General features: G+C 44.1%; 1 protein-coding gene across 1 annotated transcript in view; it reads right to left on the reverse strand.

Moving 5' to 3' along the window:
* LOC110309748 (guanylate cyclase soluble subunit beta-2) overlaps window positions 1-18,531 on the reverse strand; it is a 71,991-nt gene that overhangs the window by 38,748 nt on the left and 14,712 nt on the right. The window contains exons 4-5 of the mRNA XM_021182478.3: window positions 9,646-9,740; window positions 55-215 (exon numbers count right to left, since the gene is read on the reverse strand). Of these exons, the coding sequence (XP_021038137.1) occupies window positions 55-215; window positions 9,646-9,740 (256 nt within the window). The remainder of the gene's footprint in view (window positions 1-54; window positions 216-9,645; window positions 9,741-18,531) is intronic.

Here is an 18,531-nt window from a genome sequence, read left to right on the forward strand (position 1 = left end):
AGCTTGCTATTTTTGACTTCTAGGACCACCAAGATAAAGCCCAGATGGCCTTACCTGATAGGACAGTGCCAGGTAACTGTGGAGGGCATCTAGATTTTCAATAAACTCTGTGAGATTTCCTCCAAGTGTCCGTAGCATCCTGTCATAGCCGGACATCTTACAGAACTTAAAGAAGTATTCGCCAAAGAGCTTCAGAATGGCTTCCATGGATACATCTGTGGAATACATACCCCACTGAGTCAGACTCCTAGAAGGTGTTGATATGGCTTGGGTGGCTTTTAGTCATATACAAATGCTCAAATTCCACCAATGAGATACTTGCTGACCTTCTTTTTTTTTTTTTTTTTTTTTGGTTTTTCGAGACAGGGTTTCTCTTTATAGCTCTGGCTGTCCTGGAGCTTACTTTGTAGACCAGGCTGGCCTCGAACTCAGAAATCCGCCTGCCTCTGCCTCCCGAGTGCTGGGATTAAAGGCGTGCGCCACCACGCCCGGCTCTTGCTGACCTTCTAATTCTTCACTTTCCTCATCAGTGACACGACAGGAATCACCTCAGTGTAACATGGCATCATAAAAAGCTATGGAGCATCTAAGCCGTGAATCCCTCCTTTCTCTGTCACATCTAAGAGAGATATTTCCCAGTGGCCCAAGAGAGAGCTGTAGAGATAACACTTCTTTGACCACTGATCCCGAGCCAGATTAACTCAGGGCTAGATCTCCTATCACTTTACACACCTTCAAACAACAGGCTGTTGTGGAATTAAGGGCTGCTTCTGAGAACTGACTAGCACTTCAGTGCAAAGTGATTCTGCTCAAAATTCACCCATAAGAAAAGAGCACACAGCTGTGCTGTTCACCCCCTTCCCTCTCAGCTTCACCAAGCCCCTGTCTTCCTCCCTTCAGGGCTGTTTTCACCTGACATTCTCCATGAGAATTTCCCTATCTCCAGGACACCTTGACTGGGATCTCCCTGAGTGTTGCATTTCTGTCTTCCTCTCAGAGAATTCTTGTGAACAGCAACCGAGGCCTACCTCGATTTTTGTTTTGTTTTGTTTGTTGTTGTTTTTTTTGTCTTGTCTTGTTGCTAGATAACAAAGTAAGTGCCGGATGCATTCCTGAAGTAGAGCTACAGTAGGTAGACTGAGGACAGGCTAGGCTGACTCCATAACAGGCTTCAAACTGGCAGTTCAGGAGACTAGGCCCAAATCTCTTTCCAAGAACTGGGCAAGCCCTGGCTTCAGAAGCTGCCCCACCACCTGGCCTGAGGCAAAGATAATGGGTCAGCAGCAGTTTCCAGACTTCCTCAGCAACAGTCAACAGTTTCCAACCCCCCCAGATCCCAGCAATGGTTCTGGAATGTCCCTAAAAGATAGACCTCTCCAAAATTCCCCTAATGTACTTTAAATCTGGCCTGCGAGTGCACTTCGGGGTCTCTCCATCTTTGTAGATGGTAGACACCAACACGCTGGACCTGCAGAAACAAACAAACCACTCTTTGCATTTACAAACTATTCGAATCTAGGGTATCATTCTTCTGGCAATCATAGACCCTTACAGGAGCATGGCCCAGTCTCCCTATTTCCCATCTCATGATGGGGACAGATTGTATCCCAGCAATGTTATATAATCAGTTACTCTTCTCAGAGTATGCTAGGATCTTGGGAATAGATGATCCTGTTAGTGTATCTCTTTGTTAGTTGGAGACTCTGACTGAATCCCATGTCCTCTGCACCACATCCCGCAGCCCAACAAGGTACAGGCTGCTCTCGCTGTCATTGTGGACAGAGAATGAAGACTTCACTGGTATGGCCAGCATGGAGATCCCTGAGAACATTCACTTACTTAGGGCAGGGTTCTGACTCCTGGTGGAGCTGAAGAGCATCCCTGGGAGTCCTATTGGAGCCATAGTTCCTGACTGTATCCTTTGAGGACTCTGTTTCTCCCGATGGACCTGGAGCTCACAGTGAGGAGGGTCCTGCTCAGCAGAGCACTTCCATGAAGAGTACTACAGACTGCCAGGAATGCAGAGCGGTTCTTATTTCCAAGTCTTTGCTCACTTAACATGCTCAGAACAGGAAAGCCTTATGGTGCGAGCCTGTATGTAGCTATAAGCTACTCAGGAGGCCAAGGCAGGAGAATCACAAACTTTTGGCACATCTGAGCTATAGAGTCAATTCAAGGCTGGCCTGAACAATCTAGTAAGTACCTATCTGAAAGTGGAAAATAAAAAGGATAGAGATATAGCTCAGTGGTAGAGGGACACTTAACACACATGAGCCCCCTTGGCTCAATCCCTAATAATATGTGCATGTACAGGTGCACACACACACACACACACACACACACACACACACACACACGTCAGAATAGCAGGTTCCTTGCAGCTCTCTGTTCATAGCCAGATCTCTGGGAAGATAATTCTTCTGGAATCTTGCACAGATAAATCAAACATATTTTGCCAAGACTACTAGCTAGGTCTTCTGAGTCTAGACAAAGGTATGGATGGAAGGGTGGGAGAAAACCAGGGCCTGTGTGAATTGTCTCTTTTGTCCCTTCCATCTGACAACAAACTTGTCTATGCCAGAATTCAGGAGCCACCTGCTCACTCCTAAGTGAACTGAAATACATTCTATTTGGGTCTTTTCCAACCCGGGGAAGTATGCAGACAGGTGTGGGACTGTTAGTTTCTGTTTTCTCCAACCCCTCCCTGTTGCATGAATTCAGCTCATTCAAGCTGAGATGGAACAGCTGGCCTATGCAGTGTGCAGCCTGGTGCTCTATGCAGGTGCATCCTGTCACCTGCCAGGAACTGTGACTTGCTCCCTCTCCTTCTCCCTGGGGACCTGTTCCTTTGACTTAAAGCTGAAAACCTGGGGTAGCAGAAACCCACAGTGTTGGCTGTTTCGGTTCTAGCAATTTTGCCTCTGGGTGCTTGGCACTGTTAACAGGACAGGACATCCATCTGAGGCTAACTTCCTTAAACCACAACCTGGGCTTTGGTGAGAAGCTGCCATATGTGCTGGCCTTGAGCTGCTTCTGGGATTCCTAGTGCAGAATGCCTGTCTGAGAGGGGACAAAGGCCTCTTTTTTAAATCAACAGCTGTCATACTTTTGTATACAGTTTCACCTCTGTGAATTTAGGATTCTAAGTGCCCGCAGATTCACAGGAGACCAGAGACAGATGGAAAATGGGAAGAGAGAGAGCCAGAAACACATCACCTTTAAAATATTATTTGCCAGTGCAAACAAACAAAATCTCTAGTATCTGAATTTTTGCATCCTTGGCTATGAGAGGCAAAGTTTTAAAAAGGGAGGGCTTTATCTGTACAAATTAAACACCAACAGTATAAACTGGGGGCTTTTGAGATTAGTTACCTAAGAGACCCCAGGGGGAATGGGGTCTAGACAAGAGTTGTGAAGAGTAGGGGGCTGGACTCTATGAATAGCTCCAGAGCTGTGAATCACCTTGCAGTTTCATGTGTGTAAATAAGGATAGAGGAGAATGCCGAGAAAGAAAACAAATGCAAATTAATATTCAGGAAGTAATCTCAGCTATTCAGGGGACTGAGGCAGGAGGATCACCAGTTCAGGGATCAAGTGGACTTCAAACACAAAGCTAGTTCACAGCCACCCTAGGTAACCTATAGTGAGACCTTATCACAAAATAAAAACTAGAGAGCTTAGAATATAACTCAGTAATAGAGCATTTGTCTAACAAGTGAGATGATTGAGGTTCAATTTCTAATATAAGAGAAGAAACACACACACACACATACACACACATTGTGGAGGGCAGAGACAGGAGTCACTGGGGCTTACTGGTCACCAGTCTAGCTCAAGGTTCACTGGAAGACCCTGTCTTTAAAAGAATTAAGCATGAGTAGGCAAGGCAGTGCACTGGGTAAAGGTACTTGCCAAGAACCCATCACCCGAGTTTGGTAAGGATCTGCATGGAGGAAGGAAAGAACAGACGCCCATAAGTTGTCCTCTGACCCCTTAACACACAAGTCATGGCAGGGTCACACACTTAATATAAATAAATGAATGTAAAACATTAAAAAGACACAAAAAAGAAGACAGAGAAAGATAGAGCAAGACATTCTCACATACAGTGCACACATACACCACATTCATACACACACAAAGATATGACATAAGACCATGAAGGCCATCATAGGATAATAGATAACTAGATAGTAAAGGAGAGATCAATAATAGCTAGATAGATGACATAGAAACAGATAGATAGATAGATAGATAGATAGATAGATAGAATGATAGATAGACAGACAGATAGATGATTGTCAGATGATAGATGATTGATGATGGATAGATAGAATGATAGATAGATAGATAGATAGAGGATTATTAGATAGATGGTAGGTACGCGATTGATAGAGGATGGATAGGTAGATGATAGGTGGAGGTGGAGAAGAAGAATCTATTCTGCCAAGTACCCACTTTGCTTCATTATTTCATTTGATCTCTAGGACAATCTCTGATATCACAGGTGTCACTGCTATTTTACCAAAGAGGATGACACTAGGCTCATCCTTATGAGACATAAAGCTGAAGGCCAGCCCACCTCTGTCTGACTCCCAAAGTGCACACTGGGCCAGTGTCAATGTGTCCTCCAGCCTGAGAGGTTCTGCACTGGTCTTGGGATATTGAGACCCTTGTTTAGGTCTCCATTTACTGTTGGCTGTGTATCCTAGCCTGCATGACTGGCTTCTGGCTTTGTACATTTTTAATCTTAGGTTTCCTGTTGGTACTCTTATTTTGAAGTAAGTTTGGGGAAGGGCTGTTGACATTTGCTGATGGCTCACTGTTGAAATGCATTTTACTCTGGACTTCTTAGCAGGCAATGTCTAGACAGGCACAGCTGTGCCAAGTGCCTGGTGGGAGCTGTTTTGGGTGTCTTTACTTCAGGTCACTAATAACTATGTACTAATAACCTAAGTAGGCACTTAGTCTTACACAGAACAATTACTTGTCCAATGCTCAACCTGCCATCTGGTCCCATCTTGATTATGCTAATTAGAAAGCAGAGTTATGCAGTTCACAGAATTGTGGAAGAGTCCCAAAACTCACTTTAAACAGGGAGGGGAATGACTTCCTAGAGACCACTTGGAAGGCACAGCACCAGCTTCTTGGTGATGAAACATGTTTTTCTCTCTGCCAAAGGATGGAGCCAGTCTCAACTGACCAGCATAATTTATTAAATGTGAAAATGCATGTCCTGGCTGGGCCTCCCTCTCACTGACTCATGGCAGTTGTGCAAATACAGAGAAATTGCAAGCTTCCCAACAACACCATGATTTCAATCACTTGTGTTTGTTTTTGGAGAGGAAAAGGGGGAGAGAGAGAGGGAGGAAGAGGGAGAAAAGGAGAGACAGAGAGGGAGAAGGAGTAGGGGTATGTGTTGTGGAGTTGGTCTAATGCTTGTAATAAGTTAATTGGATCCCCAAAATTGCACACATCCGCAAGATGCTGAGGTCCCTGCCCCCAGTTGGTTTTGATTGGTAAATAAAGTTGCCAGAGGCCATTGATTGGGCAAGAGACAGAGGAGGGACTTTTAGATGTCCAGGCAAGGGACCAAGGAAGGAGCTAACCTCCATGCCTGGGAGGAAGGATATACCAGGTCTTGGAAGTGCAGAAGAGAGAGCATAGCCATCGTGTAAAAATTGGGGAAGGCGAGTCAGGCGTACTCCTTTAATTCCAGCACTCGGGAGGCAGAGGCAGGCAGATTTCTGAGTTCGAGGCCAGCCTGGTCTACAAAGTGAGTTACAGGACAGCCAGGGCTATAAAGAAAAACCCTGTCTCACCCCCCCCCAAAAAAAATCGGGGATGGTGGCCCAGGAGAGCTGCAGGTCTGGGTCTGGGACAACCAAGATGGAATATAGGTTTTAGTAAGTTATAACTCAGGAATATTGGAGCAGAGTGTGTTGGTGTATTGGCCATGTAAAGGTTTAGAAGTGGCCCAATCATTGAGATGTTTTGGGCATATTAGAATATAAGGGTGTGTGTGTGTGTGTGTGTGTGTCTGTGTCTGTGTGTGTGTCTTTCATTTGGGAGCCCAGAACAGTGGAGCAGGAAGCAAGGAACATTCCTCCATTGCAGGGACAATTTCTGTAGAGTTATTTGGGTTCAGCAACAGGTATGCATGTATCTGAAGGTACATGCACCCATGTGTGTGAGGGCCAGAGGTCTCTCACTAAACCTGGACCTCTTTGGTCAGGCCAGATAGGCTTGTCAGTGAGGCCCTAGGATCTGACTGTCTCAACCTCCCAGCACTGGGGTTATAGCCTCATGTGGCCATGCCAGCCTTTACTAAAGCTTTAGGGGTCTGTATTCAAGTGCTCACCTTTGTACAGGAAGAAGTTTGCTCCCCCAACCCCCTGTGTATTGAAATTCATGATCCCAATGTTCTATTTGTGTAATGTACCTGTCACGGTTACCTTTCTTTTGAAATAGGACCAATGGATTTTCTAGAAATCACAAAAATAAAAATAAAAAAAATGTCTGACATAGTCCTGTCCCCTCACAGGCCTACAAACTTGTTGCTGCCTCTAAATGTGTTGTTTGGGTTGGAAACAGGGCCAGGACAGGTGTGTGACAGCATCTCCCCCTGAAACTGCTGCCACATTGAAGAGTATTGTACAGCATCATTACAAAAAATTCATGGGCCAAGTGGTCTACAAGCATCGTCCCCAAAAACCGCACAGGCTGTTATCTGCAGTGTAGTTACCAAATTCACAGGGCAAATGCTCTACGTCATGCTGAAGATCTAGATACTCATTAGTCTTTGTCTCTGAGGGCACTGGGTAAGAGCACAGCACAGGCGTGCCTTTAACCACAGAACCTGCTCTGCCCGCATGTGGAAGAAGAGACAGGGTGAGCCTCTAGTGTCAATTCTTAGTGGAACACTTTACATCTAAACCTAGTTATTTTTCCAACTACCAGCACCCTGGCAGCCAACACCTAAAGACATGAATTTTGTCATAACACAATTCAGTCCACAGAAGCTCTTAGTTCAAAATGGTAGACAGAGAGAGAGAGAGAGAGAGAGAGAGAGAGAGAGAGAGAGAGAGAGAGAGAGCCTTCAAAAACAAGCTATTTGTTGGTGACCCATTCTCTGGACTATGAAATGACAGACGTTTTCTCTAAAAGGTACTTGTGGAATACTTTAAGCATCACAATCTGTATGGGTTCCATTGGGCCAACTCAATTTTAACAATATACCACAAAAGGCAGACACCGCAAAAACAAATGGGCATGGCTATGTTTCAATAAAACTTTATTTACAAACCAGATAGGGTCCCAGGTTTGGCCTCTAAGCTCCATTGCAGACAGTTTACTGACCACTGACCAAAGGACTCAGAGCATTATTATTAATTTTATCCACAGCCATTTGAAGTGAGCAGCAAAGCCCATCTCAAATTTTAAGGAAATTCATTCATACATAGTGATTCATACATAGCAATGTAGCCGCCTTTCTTTCAGGTTCAAGAACATTCAGTCACATTTGCTGAGGCTACTCTACCTCATGCTGCTTCAAGGCTTACCCTTGCTTTGTGCTTTAACTGAGTCCTCCCCAGAGCCTCCTGAGGTATTGTTCATTGCTGAGGAGAAGACGCTCCTCTCAAGGAAATTCTAGTTAAAGTCAGACAGCTGATAGGATAGAACTGAGGCTGCCTCTTAAGCTCTGGAATGTTCCCTTTAGCAGAGAATAGGGAACAGATCAGAGGCTGTTGCCTCCTTGCCAGAACCCCACAAATTAAACTTAACAAGACAGCTTAACTTCAGCATTCTGCCCAGCCCTATACTAGTGTAAGCTCTGTCAGACTCCAGCTTCTCAGACAGTCAATGGTCACCTCTCACCACACACTTCTCACCTAGCATTCCTTGTCTTTTCCAGAGAGAATGTGACTACGTAGAGGAGAGAGGGAGCAATTGCAAATGGTTGCAAATGATTGATTTTGCCCAGAGACCACTCACCTCCATTGGAATCTCAGAGCTGTAGAATTGTCTCTAGAAGGGGTGTGGGGGCTTTGCATGGGGTGTTGGGGTGTAGACACTTGATGTGTCTACAATGCAATCTCAACATCCAAGGCTCAGCAAACATCTCAAAGAGTCTAAGCCAGAGATAGAACATCTGCTTTGAGACAGTGCTTTCTGAATATGCCAGGGAAAGCTCAACAGTATGGCTATCTAAACAACACCTGTGGAATGGCAGCATCAATTGATCTGCTAATGTGGATGGGAGAAATTTCAGAAGACTCCACACCTTGATGAAGAGTGGCAGGCAATCTGGCTGCTGAGAGAGATAACCTGATTCTCTGGGGTCAAGCTCTCTGCTAGGTCATCTGATTCCAAGTGGTCAGCCCTAAGCATGCTTTCATGAGCAAGACTAAATGGATTTAATGGGGTATATATAATAATTAAAGAAGGAGCCATGAATTTAAGAGGAATTGGGAGGGATACAGGAATGGTTGGAGAGGAGATAGGTTGGAAATGATAAAACCCTAAACAATTTAAATATTTAGAAATTTAAAATTGGTAAATAATCTTTTAAAAAAAGGCAAAAATGTGGCTGTGTGACTTGGGAAAGGGTATTTCACACCACAATCGTGCATTTTAAATTATTTTTGTTCTTTCATGGTTTTAGATTAGCGTAGAAGATATTAGACATTGTCATGGCATCTTCTGAGGTTTTATTCACAGTTCCATTAAGCTGGATATGATGGCTACTGCCTATAATCTTAGTACTTCGGAGGCTAACCCAGGAGGGTCACCAGGAGTTCAAGGGCAGTTCTGTTCACCAGTTCCTGTCTCTAGATTCCTACCCTGCTTGATTTCTTGCCTTGTCTTCCCTCAATGATGGACTGGGGTCTGTAAGCCAAGCAAACCCTTCCTTTTACAAGTCTCTAGGAAAGATAAGCAAGGCGATGTGCTCTGTGTTTATTTCAGTTCTCAGGAGCACATAATCTCACTACAGTCCCTGCTCACCATTTTCTGATTTTTGTTGGTGATTCCATTGCTTAAAGTGTTCCTCGGGTGTACTGCCAAGTGCATCCCTGGGCACAAGAACGCTGTGATGTGCTGACTTGTAGCGAATGTTTGTTTTTTTCCAGCTTATTAGCTTTTTAAGACATAATGTTATAATGTAAATGGTTGTGAATACAGTGTCTTGGTATTTTATTTTAATTATGTGTGTATGTGTATCCATGTGTGGCTATGAACTATGAGGTCATTGTATGAGGAGGCCAAAACATGGTGTTAGAATACATACGGGCACTGGTGTTAGACCCCCCAACACTGGAGTTATGAGTCCCTGGATGTGGACACTGAACTCGGTTCCTTAGAAAGAGCATTATGCACTCTTAATGGCTGAGCCAATGTCAATGAATCGTGTGTGTGTGTGTTTAAACAGCAGCCCACAAAAATGACATTACACATTGATTGCTTGTCAAAGACTGTGACTACAGACTCATGAACTGAGCTATTTCCCCTAGGAGCCAAAATATCAATATTCTTCATTGTCTGCAGCAACTTCATAGCAGAGCAACCGTGAATGAGGAGAATTAGCTGTGACCTTTTTGCTTTTCTAGCAACCTTAAGAAGCCCAAACAAGCCTTTTTGTCTTACCCAGAGCCTTGCAGGCTTCTTGGATGAGCTTAATGGTGATGGTGTCATCATACACGGTGTAGGTCATGAAGACATCTTGCACTTCTGCAGAAGCCCTGAAAGATACGTCAAGTGCAGGTGAGCACTCAGTCACTGGAGATCAATCCCTGCCTGCAATGCATACTCTCCACTTATTGATTGATACTCTCCACTTTGTTGAGGTGGTCTCTCCATTTGTACCACAGGGGGTCCTATGAACCAGAACACAACAGGCAAGACCCTAATTTATGATAGATTTCCATAATTGCAGAGGAAGGCCCTAAAGGAGATGATGTGATTCTTGGGCCCTTTGGAGGATGATCTGTGTGACTGTGACTGTCCCTGCCTCTGAGAGGACCTCCTGCTGTCCTCTGTCCAGGTCACTCGGCCTCTTCTTTCCTGAAGGCTAGCCTGATAATACTGTAGTGTCAAATCTTTCTGAGTTTGTATACATGCTGCATGTTGCTGGGGTGGCAGACACACTGACTGCTAAGGCTTCCAGCTACAACCCTGCATGGAGCAGTCAACACAGCCACTGCACACTGGGACCCAATCTTTCAAACTGCTTTGGGAAACCAGTACTCTTGCCAATGTTTTACTTTAAAAAATATAAACAAATTGACATTTTAAATGAGATAGCAGAAGTTCTTTTAAGAAGGGAGACGGAAAAGTGACAGCTGGAGACATATCAGGGAGATCAGGACTTGAGACAGCAAGTGCTGGGAGACACAGAGAGGACATGCATTATGGAATATGAATGCAAGTCATTTGGGGGCTCACCTCCACACATGCAGGGGTTCACTTACAGACAGGCCAAGGCGCTCTTTCTGTCTCTGTCTCTCTGTCTCTCTGTCTCTCTGTCTCTGTCTCTCTCTCTGTCTCTCACTCTCTCTCTCTCTCTCTCTCTCTCTCTCTCTCTCTCTCTCTCTCTCACACACACACACACACACACAGTGCTCACCTCCACACTCTAAGGCCATTGACTAATGGATACTTCATTGGAACATCAAGAGTTCCTCATTAGTGAGTTACATGTAGTGATATGCAAACTGTCAATGCATCAAGCCAGGGTTGGCCCCTTGGATCAGAATAACTTGAAAATAAAAGAAAGAATGCAGGCTCTTGAGCCCCAGCAGGTTGTGGGCATCTTATCTTTTAACCATTTGCCTCCTATTTCTCCTGAGAAATCACTGCTCCCCAGCGCTTTCTAGATTCAGTACAGAAATGAAACATGAGACATGATGGGTCTTACATTGGTCAACTGTGGTTGTCCCAGTTGACCTTAGAGTCCAGGGTGAGTCATGACAGTCACAGGAGAAATGAGAAGCTCTTCAATCAAGACAAGGCTCAGGCCAAGGGGATGGGGTGGATTTAAGCAACAGTACACTGTTCTGTCAAGAACTTCTTACAGTAGTAAGGCACGCCTACAGCCGAACTGGGGACAAAAAGACGTGGAAGGCTGGAGTGTACATCCTGTCCTGACCATCTGTCCCTCTCGCTCATCCCTCCCAGCTCCCCCAGTGTCCTCAGCTGCATCCAAACTGCTTAGCTGGACACTTCTGGCTCTTCCTCCTTCCCCTCTCCAGCCAGGCCCCTGCTACATACACTCATCCAGTTGCACACAAGCCCCTTCCCACCTCCCACAGGCTCCCTCTACCAGAAGGGGGTGCACTTTTTCTAACCTGGCCAGCTTGGTTCCTCTTTTTTCCAAGAATCACTCATTGTCTCTGCTTATTCCAAGCCTGCATCTACCCCCATCTCACTCCAAGCTCCATGGCACCTGCCTGAGCCTGGACCATTTCTGACACCTATGAAGGCCCACTGTGCAATGCTTCCTACATGACCAAGTCTAAAGATCAGGAGTGTGTCCCTTGATTTAATCCCTCCATTACCTAAAATTGTCCTTGACACCCAAAATAAGCCTGACAAACATTTAAAAGAGAATTTAAGATATTTTCCTTTTCGAGGCAGGGTCTCACATGTAACTCAGGGTGGTTTCAAACTCAATACATAGTTGAGCATGTCCTTAAACGTCTGACGCTCCTGTCTCTATCTTCTGAGTTGTAGGATTGTCAGTATGTGTCACCATGCCTCGTTACATAGTGCTAGGAATGGGACCCAGGGCTACTGCCTGCGCATGAAGGCAAGGACTCTATCCACTGAGCTACAGGGCCAACTTTGATGTTGATGCCCATCCCAAATCAAGGCAGAGGTACCAAGAGGCTCCATTGCTTCTCACACCCTCTATAGCCATTGCATCCTTCTGTGTGTGCAGGGGGAGGGGGAGCTGATTTCAGTACAGATTTTTTTTCTGGTAGAGGCAGAAAAGCGTATCCATTTTATCAGTCTGAAGAGCTTTGGGCATCCACATCTTGGGACCATGATGTATGGTGAAACGGGAGGCATGTGTACACACAAAGCTTTTCAGTTGCACGAGGAAGTGGCACAGTCACCCTCAGGATAGGCACTGAGGCCAAGGGCTTGGAAGCCCAGTTAGCCACTTCTCATTAGAGTGTCACCTCTGCTCAGGAGAACTTTTGAAAGATACGTGAATTATAGTTACTTGGATTTATATATTTGGCAGATATTTTCTTTTAAAACAACAACAAAAAATAAGTGTTGCTTTTCCTCAAATACAGCCATTCTGGAGTGTTTTTGTTTTTGTTTGGTTTGAGGGTGTTTTGTTTTGTTTTGTTTAATTTTATCAACTCTAACTGGATATATCAAAGTAGTTGGTTACTTAGTACTGGAAGTTGGTATGAAGATTCATCCAAAAGTTAGAGATAGATCTACCACATGATCCAGCTCTATCACTCTTGGGCATTCACCCAAAGGACTCCACATCATTCTTTAGAAATACCTGCTCATCTAGGCTCACTACCTTCCTAGTCACAAGAGCCAGGAAATGAAAAACTGTAGATGTCCATCAACTGATGAATATCTAATGAAATGAACACCATTTATATAATGAAATGTTATCCCACTACTAAGAAAAATAAAATTATAAAGTTCCCAAGTAAATGGATGAAACAGGAAATGGTCCGAGTGAGGTAAGCCAGGCTAGAAAGGCAAATGCTGGCTGGGTCAATTGTGGGTGTTAATTGTGAATTTTTAGGTATGTGTGTTTCATTTAGAACAGAAAATTAGTAAGGGAACTTGGGGGTGGGTGGGAGCTTGCAGGAGATGGGAGATCGAATGAAGTGATATAAAGGGTTAAAGAAGATTTCCATTGAACAGGAAGGTTTAAACAGGGGCGTGCCATGGGAGATAGGGATCAAGGAAATACAGGAAGAGATAATACCAAAGGAATTGTGAAAAAGTCGTATGGAAACCTACGACTATGGGAGCTTCCTAAAATCCGTACATACACAAGTTGTAGAAATAGAGCTTGAATGGAGCTACCCAACTAGATCATACAGGCCCCCCAAAAAAGTTCAATGCCAAGAATGGGTCACCTCTTTTGTAATTCCTGGATATAAGGCTCCTGACCCACAAACATCATAGGCTACTGCCAATTCCCCAGAACTTGATGGCAAACCCTATTGCTGGAGACACTGCATGCTTGAGTCAGAACATGGCCAAGTCAATCTGGTACTAACCTGGAAGCTTCATCCCTACTGGCCAGCTCTCATAGTGCTGTAAGGTACCAGGAACACTAGTAGAGAAGAAAACGAACTACCATTTTTACCCAGCTGTGAATCTTGTGAGCTTATAATAATGACTGACCTAGCAAGACACACACACACACACACACACACACACACACACACACACACACACACTAGTGTAGTAATGGCAAGACCATCACAGAAGTAACCAACCATTTTCAGCTTGGACTTAAGGACTACTCCAAAGAAGAAACCCATGTCTGGTACTATTATTAAAATGAGAGTCCATAGCTAAACAAATCATAGGCCCTACAGAGGATCCTACTACCATTATTCTACTGAATGGACACAGTAGTAAACCAACTTCTAATGACTTATTATTTATGCCCACAGATGAATGCATCTCTCATCCCTTTTTGTTTTCAAATTTTTATTAGGTATTTTCTTCATTTACATTTCAAATGCTATCCCAAAAGTCCCCTATACCCTCCCCCTGCCCTGCTCCCCTACCCACCCACTCCCACTTCTTGACCCTGGCATTCCCCTGTACTGGGGCATATAAAGTTTGCATGACCAAGGACCTCTTCTCCCAATGATGACCGACTAGGCCATCTTCTGCTACACATGCAGCTAGAGACACGAGCACTGGGGGTACTGGTTAGTTCATATTGTTGTTCCACCTATAGGGTTGCAGACACCATTCAGCTCCTTGGGTACTTTATCTAGCTCTAATCCTTTACAGAGAACCTTTTATTTGCAGTTGATGACTAATATAAGAGACCTCCGACTGGCCAAGCTATAGAGAATAAAAGCTAGCTATATTCTCTGCCTTAAATGGGACATTTATATCATACTCCTTCTTTCAAGGCTCAAGGATTATTGTGTAAGAAGAAACAGAAAGATCATATGAGCTAGCAGTAGTGTATGACTATAATTAAATGGTTTTCTGGGTATCCAGGGAAGTTCTACGAGGAACTTAACATCAATTGTGATAGCATGTATAAGCTCAAGCCAGACAAAACCCCAGCATGGAGAGGGAAGGTGGCTCAGCCAACCCCTAGTTCCAGAGTTTGTTTGATTAATAGCTGCCAAGAGTGAAAGAGTGAGTTGACTTTAAGAGTGTGACCCCTGGTAGGTCTACACTGCTTTAGTGGAGGAACACACATCCAAGAGTGTATAGGCAGTGCAAACTGGACTTGATAGATTATTAAAAGAGAGGACACACAGTCAAATGGACAAGGAAGAGGAAGCAGATCTGAGAAGAGATGAGGGATGGGGAGAACACAATGAAATCACACTGCACAAAACTCTCATGTAACTAAAGAAAGATGAGAATGGAGGAAGGAGGGAGCAAGAGCAGAGTTAGCATGTAACTGCAAGGATAACAATGACCAGACTCTGCTGCCCAGGATGAAACTGAACTACTCCAGTCACCGGGGGCACTGGGAAAGCTTTTCCTACTGCTGCGTTCCTTGAGCTGCTGGGATGGAGAGATGAAAGATACGAACATGACCTCTGCACCTTCAGTAAGCTAACTCTGCCCCAGTGACCAATGGAAAACATATGAGGGCAATGATTGACCTCCAAGTAAACTGTGGACCTAGGTACTCTAGTAACACACTTTAAAGAAAGCCATTGTATGGTTTGAGTGGCTGACCACTTGTCAAGGATCTGGGAGCCCTAAGGAAAGTGCCGATAGCACTGAGGGTGACTCTAGTTCCTCAGAAACCTCCTTCAGGACAGGAAGTCTGGGGGTCACCCTCTAAGCCCCCAGAATGACCCTAAGTGGGGTTCTTTTTACCCAGCTAAGCACCACCCACAACATGTTGAGTCAGCAAGCACCTGGACCCTAATATGACCTCAACAAATGGTTTCTATATGAGAGAGGAGAAGACAGGCAAAAGTAGAAGTTTCCCCTGGAACTCCAGCAGGGAAGAAGCATGTCTCTTCAAGGAAGTGCTGAAAATACTTCAGATGTGCACAAAAATTCGTCTAAGTTATTAGTAAAAGCAAGATGCAATAAAAACATGGTGGAACTTCTTTCTTCCTGTTGGACAAAGCCTTCACCATCAAGAACGAAGTCATGGTTAAGAAATTGGTAGATCACTGCTGCTGAGGTTCCTGGTGGCAATAGTGAGGATCTCAACACTCCCTTTATTGCTGTCTGAGGTCACAGTCACCACCCTGTCTTGCTGTAGCTACCCATGTGAAGGGAGTCAAAGACTGGCTAGCCAGCCACTGGGTTGAACTAAGAATAAAGAACTCTGGTCCAGGCATTTTTGGTAACTGTTAACCTTAAATTATTATTCACTCTACTAAATAAGTCTGTCCATTAATTACATTTCTATTTATAGTTTCATGTTCTGCTTTTTCTTTCTGTACTGGACTTACTTAAATGCTAACACATTGCATATTAGGCTTATATTCACCGTGTATTCACTTTGTTTCCACTTACACACTCTTAAGACTTTGGCCATACGCAATCATTTGCATTTCTGCATAAAACAAGAACAGAGAAAGGAACAAAAGCTTGCTATAAAAACATAATAAAAATAATTACAGAGAAGAAACACAAGCTATCCCCTCTTTCCTGTTGCTGAGGAATGAATCTAGAGTCACCCACATTTTGGTTAGTGCTCCACCACTGCCTTCATAGCCTACCCCCTTTTCTTGTTTTTGTTTTGAGGCAGCTTTCTCGTGCTGACCTTGAACTCTGCATATAGTTCCTACAGACCTTGAACTTGCTGTCATTCTGTGCCACCGCCCCCCCCACACACACATATCAAAGGAAGGGCTCTGTCAAATAAGCTTCAGACTTCAAATGCCTGTTTCTCTTACTGCTTAATTCGCCCCAAATATTGTTTTACCAGGCAAAACTATCACACGTCTTACCTTTGATAGTTCTTCTTCTCCTCATATATATATATATATATATATACATATATATATATATATATATATATATATACATTCTACTTTACATACAGTATTATAAAATGAGCTATGTTCTTAAATTTCCCTACACATTCAGATGTTTTGGAAGCTCAGTTCCTCACCCACAATGCTCTGGCCACATTGATATCAAAGTCCTTCTATTAGCCTATAGTTTGAGGCTGGGTGAAGCACAAATACATTACTAGCCAGGAGGAAGGAAGGAAACTGTCTCCCACCCCCCAATCCCCAGAACAATGGAAGAGAGAACAGCAGCTTTGTGCAGCTACTCTCTCACTAGACTTGATTTGTAGAAAACTAGGACATGGAGAAGAGACTTTCAGTCAAAAAGGAAAAGGTGAGTCTATAGAGTGAGGACTCCCTAGAAAGGGGAAGAATGGGAGTCATTTTGCTGTTGATGGCTCAAATCATTGTGTGTGTGTGTGTGTGTGTGTATTGGTTTCATTCTGATCCTGTAACAAATACCATGACCAAAAGCAACTTAGGGAAAGAAAGGGCTCAGTTTACAGGTCACAGTTCATCACTGAGTCAAGGCAGGAGTTCAAGCAGGAAGATGGAGGTAGGAACCATGAAAGAATGCTGTACACTGGCTCAGTCACAGGCTCAGGCTAAGCTAATTTTTTCATATAGCCTGTGTAGGGAGTGATGCTGCCTGCAGTGGGCTGGGCCTCTTAAGTCAGTTAACAATCAAGAGAGTCCCCAATGACAGACCCGCACACCAGCCTGACCTGGGCAGTCCCTTAGTTATGGCTCTTTTCTCAGATGACTTGAGGCTTTGTCAGGTTAATTATTAAAGCCCAAATAAGACGAGATATTTCTTGACTTTGAAAGGGATCAAAATCTCAATAAACCTACTGTAAATGGAAAGATATCATGAAATCCCAAATACATTTGATATACCCAAGTAACTGACCATCACAGATTAGCTAAGCCTAGCTTAAATGTACTGAGAACACTTGCTTAGCCTAAAGTTGGGCAATGCTATCTAACATAAGGCCCATTTCACAGTAAGGTGAAACTGTTGCATGCATTTTCCTGAAGAACACAGCATCTTTGTAAGAAAAAAAAAGTCTCTACTTTGCTGTAGCCTGCCTACCTGACGTTTCTACCAATGTATTTGAAAAGTTTCTGGAATTATGACTTTCTTTTGTTTTGTAACTATAAAAACCTGGCAAAACTGTAACTACGCTAGGTTATGCTCTTCAGGGTAACCTGAACAATGGTCACTCATATTTGACTTTGGAATAAGCTAGTTCTTAATTGCTTTCAGGTAAGAGCTATATTTTTGTGTCAACATCAGGTTAGGGACCTTCTGTGTTTGAGAGGATCTTGTGCCAGATGTTGGGTGCTTAAATGCTTCGTGTTTAGCTGGGCACCTCCCAGGATACACAGGCAGGGGCACTTAAGTCTCAGAGCTCTTGAGGATTCTGATGTGTACTAAGCACCTTTCCCTCAGAAACAGCCATATACATAGATGCCATGCTACTTTGACAGAGAGCTACTTCAGAGAGCTCTGAGGCCCTCCCTGGTATATCCATGAGCCCCTCCTTAAGTGCCTCAGATATAGAGAGAAGTCCTGTAGTCTGATTCACCACTTTCCCAAGTTGATGAACTTGGGCTCCAAAGCCATTTAGTCACCTACTGTTCATTTGACCATCTTCCACTCTAGTAGACCTGAATCCCCAGCCACTCACCATTCTCTGTGCACTTGCCTCTACTGTAGGGACCATCTGCCAATTGTGAGGCTGAGCCTATCACTTCTTCTTAGGGCCCTACCCTGCCAAGTCTGTCTAGTGGACCTGCCTGACTCTTAACCAAGGCTGACCCATCAAGGCTCTGTCTCAGCCACCAGGAACATGGGTACGGGAAGACTGAGCCAGTCTGATGATGGTGACTGAGTCTAAAGCATTGGTTCGTAATCTTTGGGTCTTGATCCCTTGTTGAATGAACAACCCTTTCACAGAGGTCACCTAAGACCATCAGAAAACACAGATATTAACATTGTGATTCATAACAGTAGGAGACATGTTACAAAGTAGCAACGAACATAATTTTATGGTTAGGGGTCACTACCACATGAAGCACTATATTAGAGGGCCACAGCTTTAGGAAGATTAGAGAGCTACTGGTTTAAAGAGAATGTAGGAAAGTTTTGGGAGGGGGGAAGAGACATGTAGAGAGATGTGTGAGCATGTGTGCATGGGGGTATAGAAACTCCACTGTCTTCTACTTCTTAGTTTCTGGGGTCCCCTGGGCACATGAACTGACACCTTTAAACTCTACCTCACAGAGTAGATAGCTGGTCCTT

The sequence above is a fragment of the Mus caroli genome, unplaced genomic scaffold (genome assembly GCF_978045245.1).
Source record: "Mus caroli unplaced genomic scaffold, Mus_caroli_1 scaffold_12, whole genome shotgun sequence".
Classification (NCBI taxonomy): domain Eukaryota; kingdom Metazoa; phylum Chordata; class Mammalia; order Rodentia; family Muridae; genus Mus; species Mus caroli.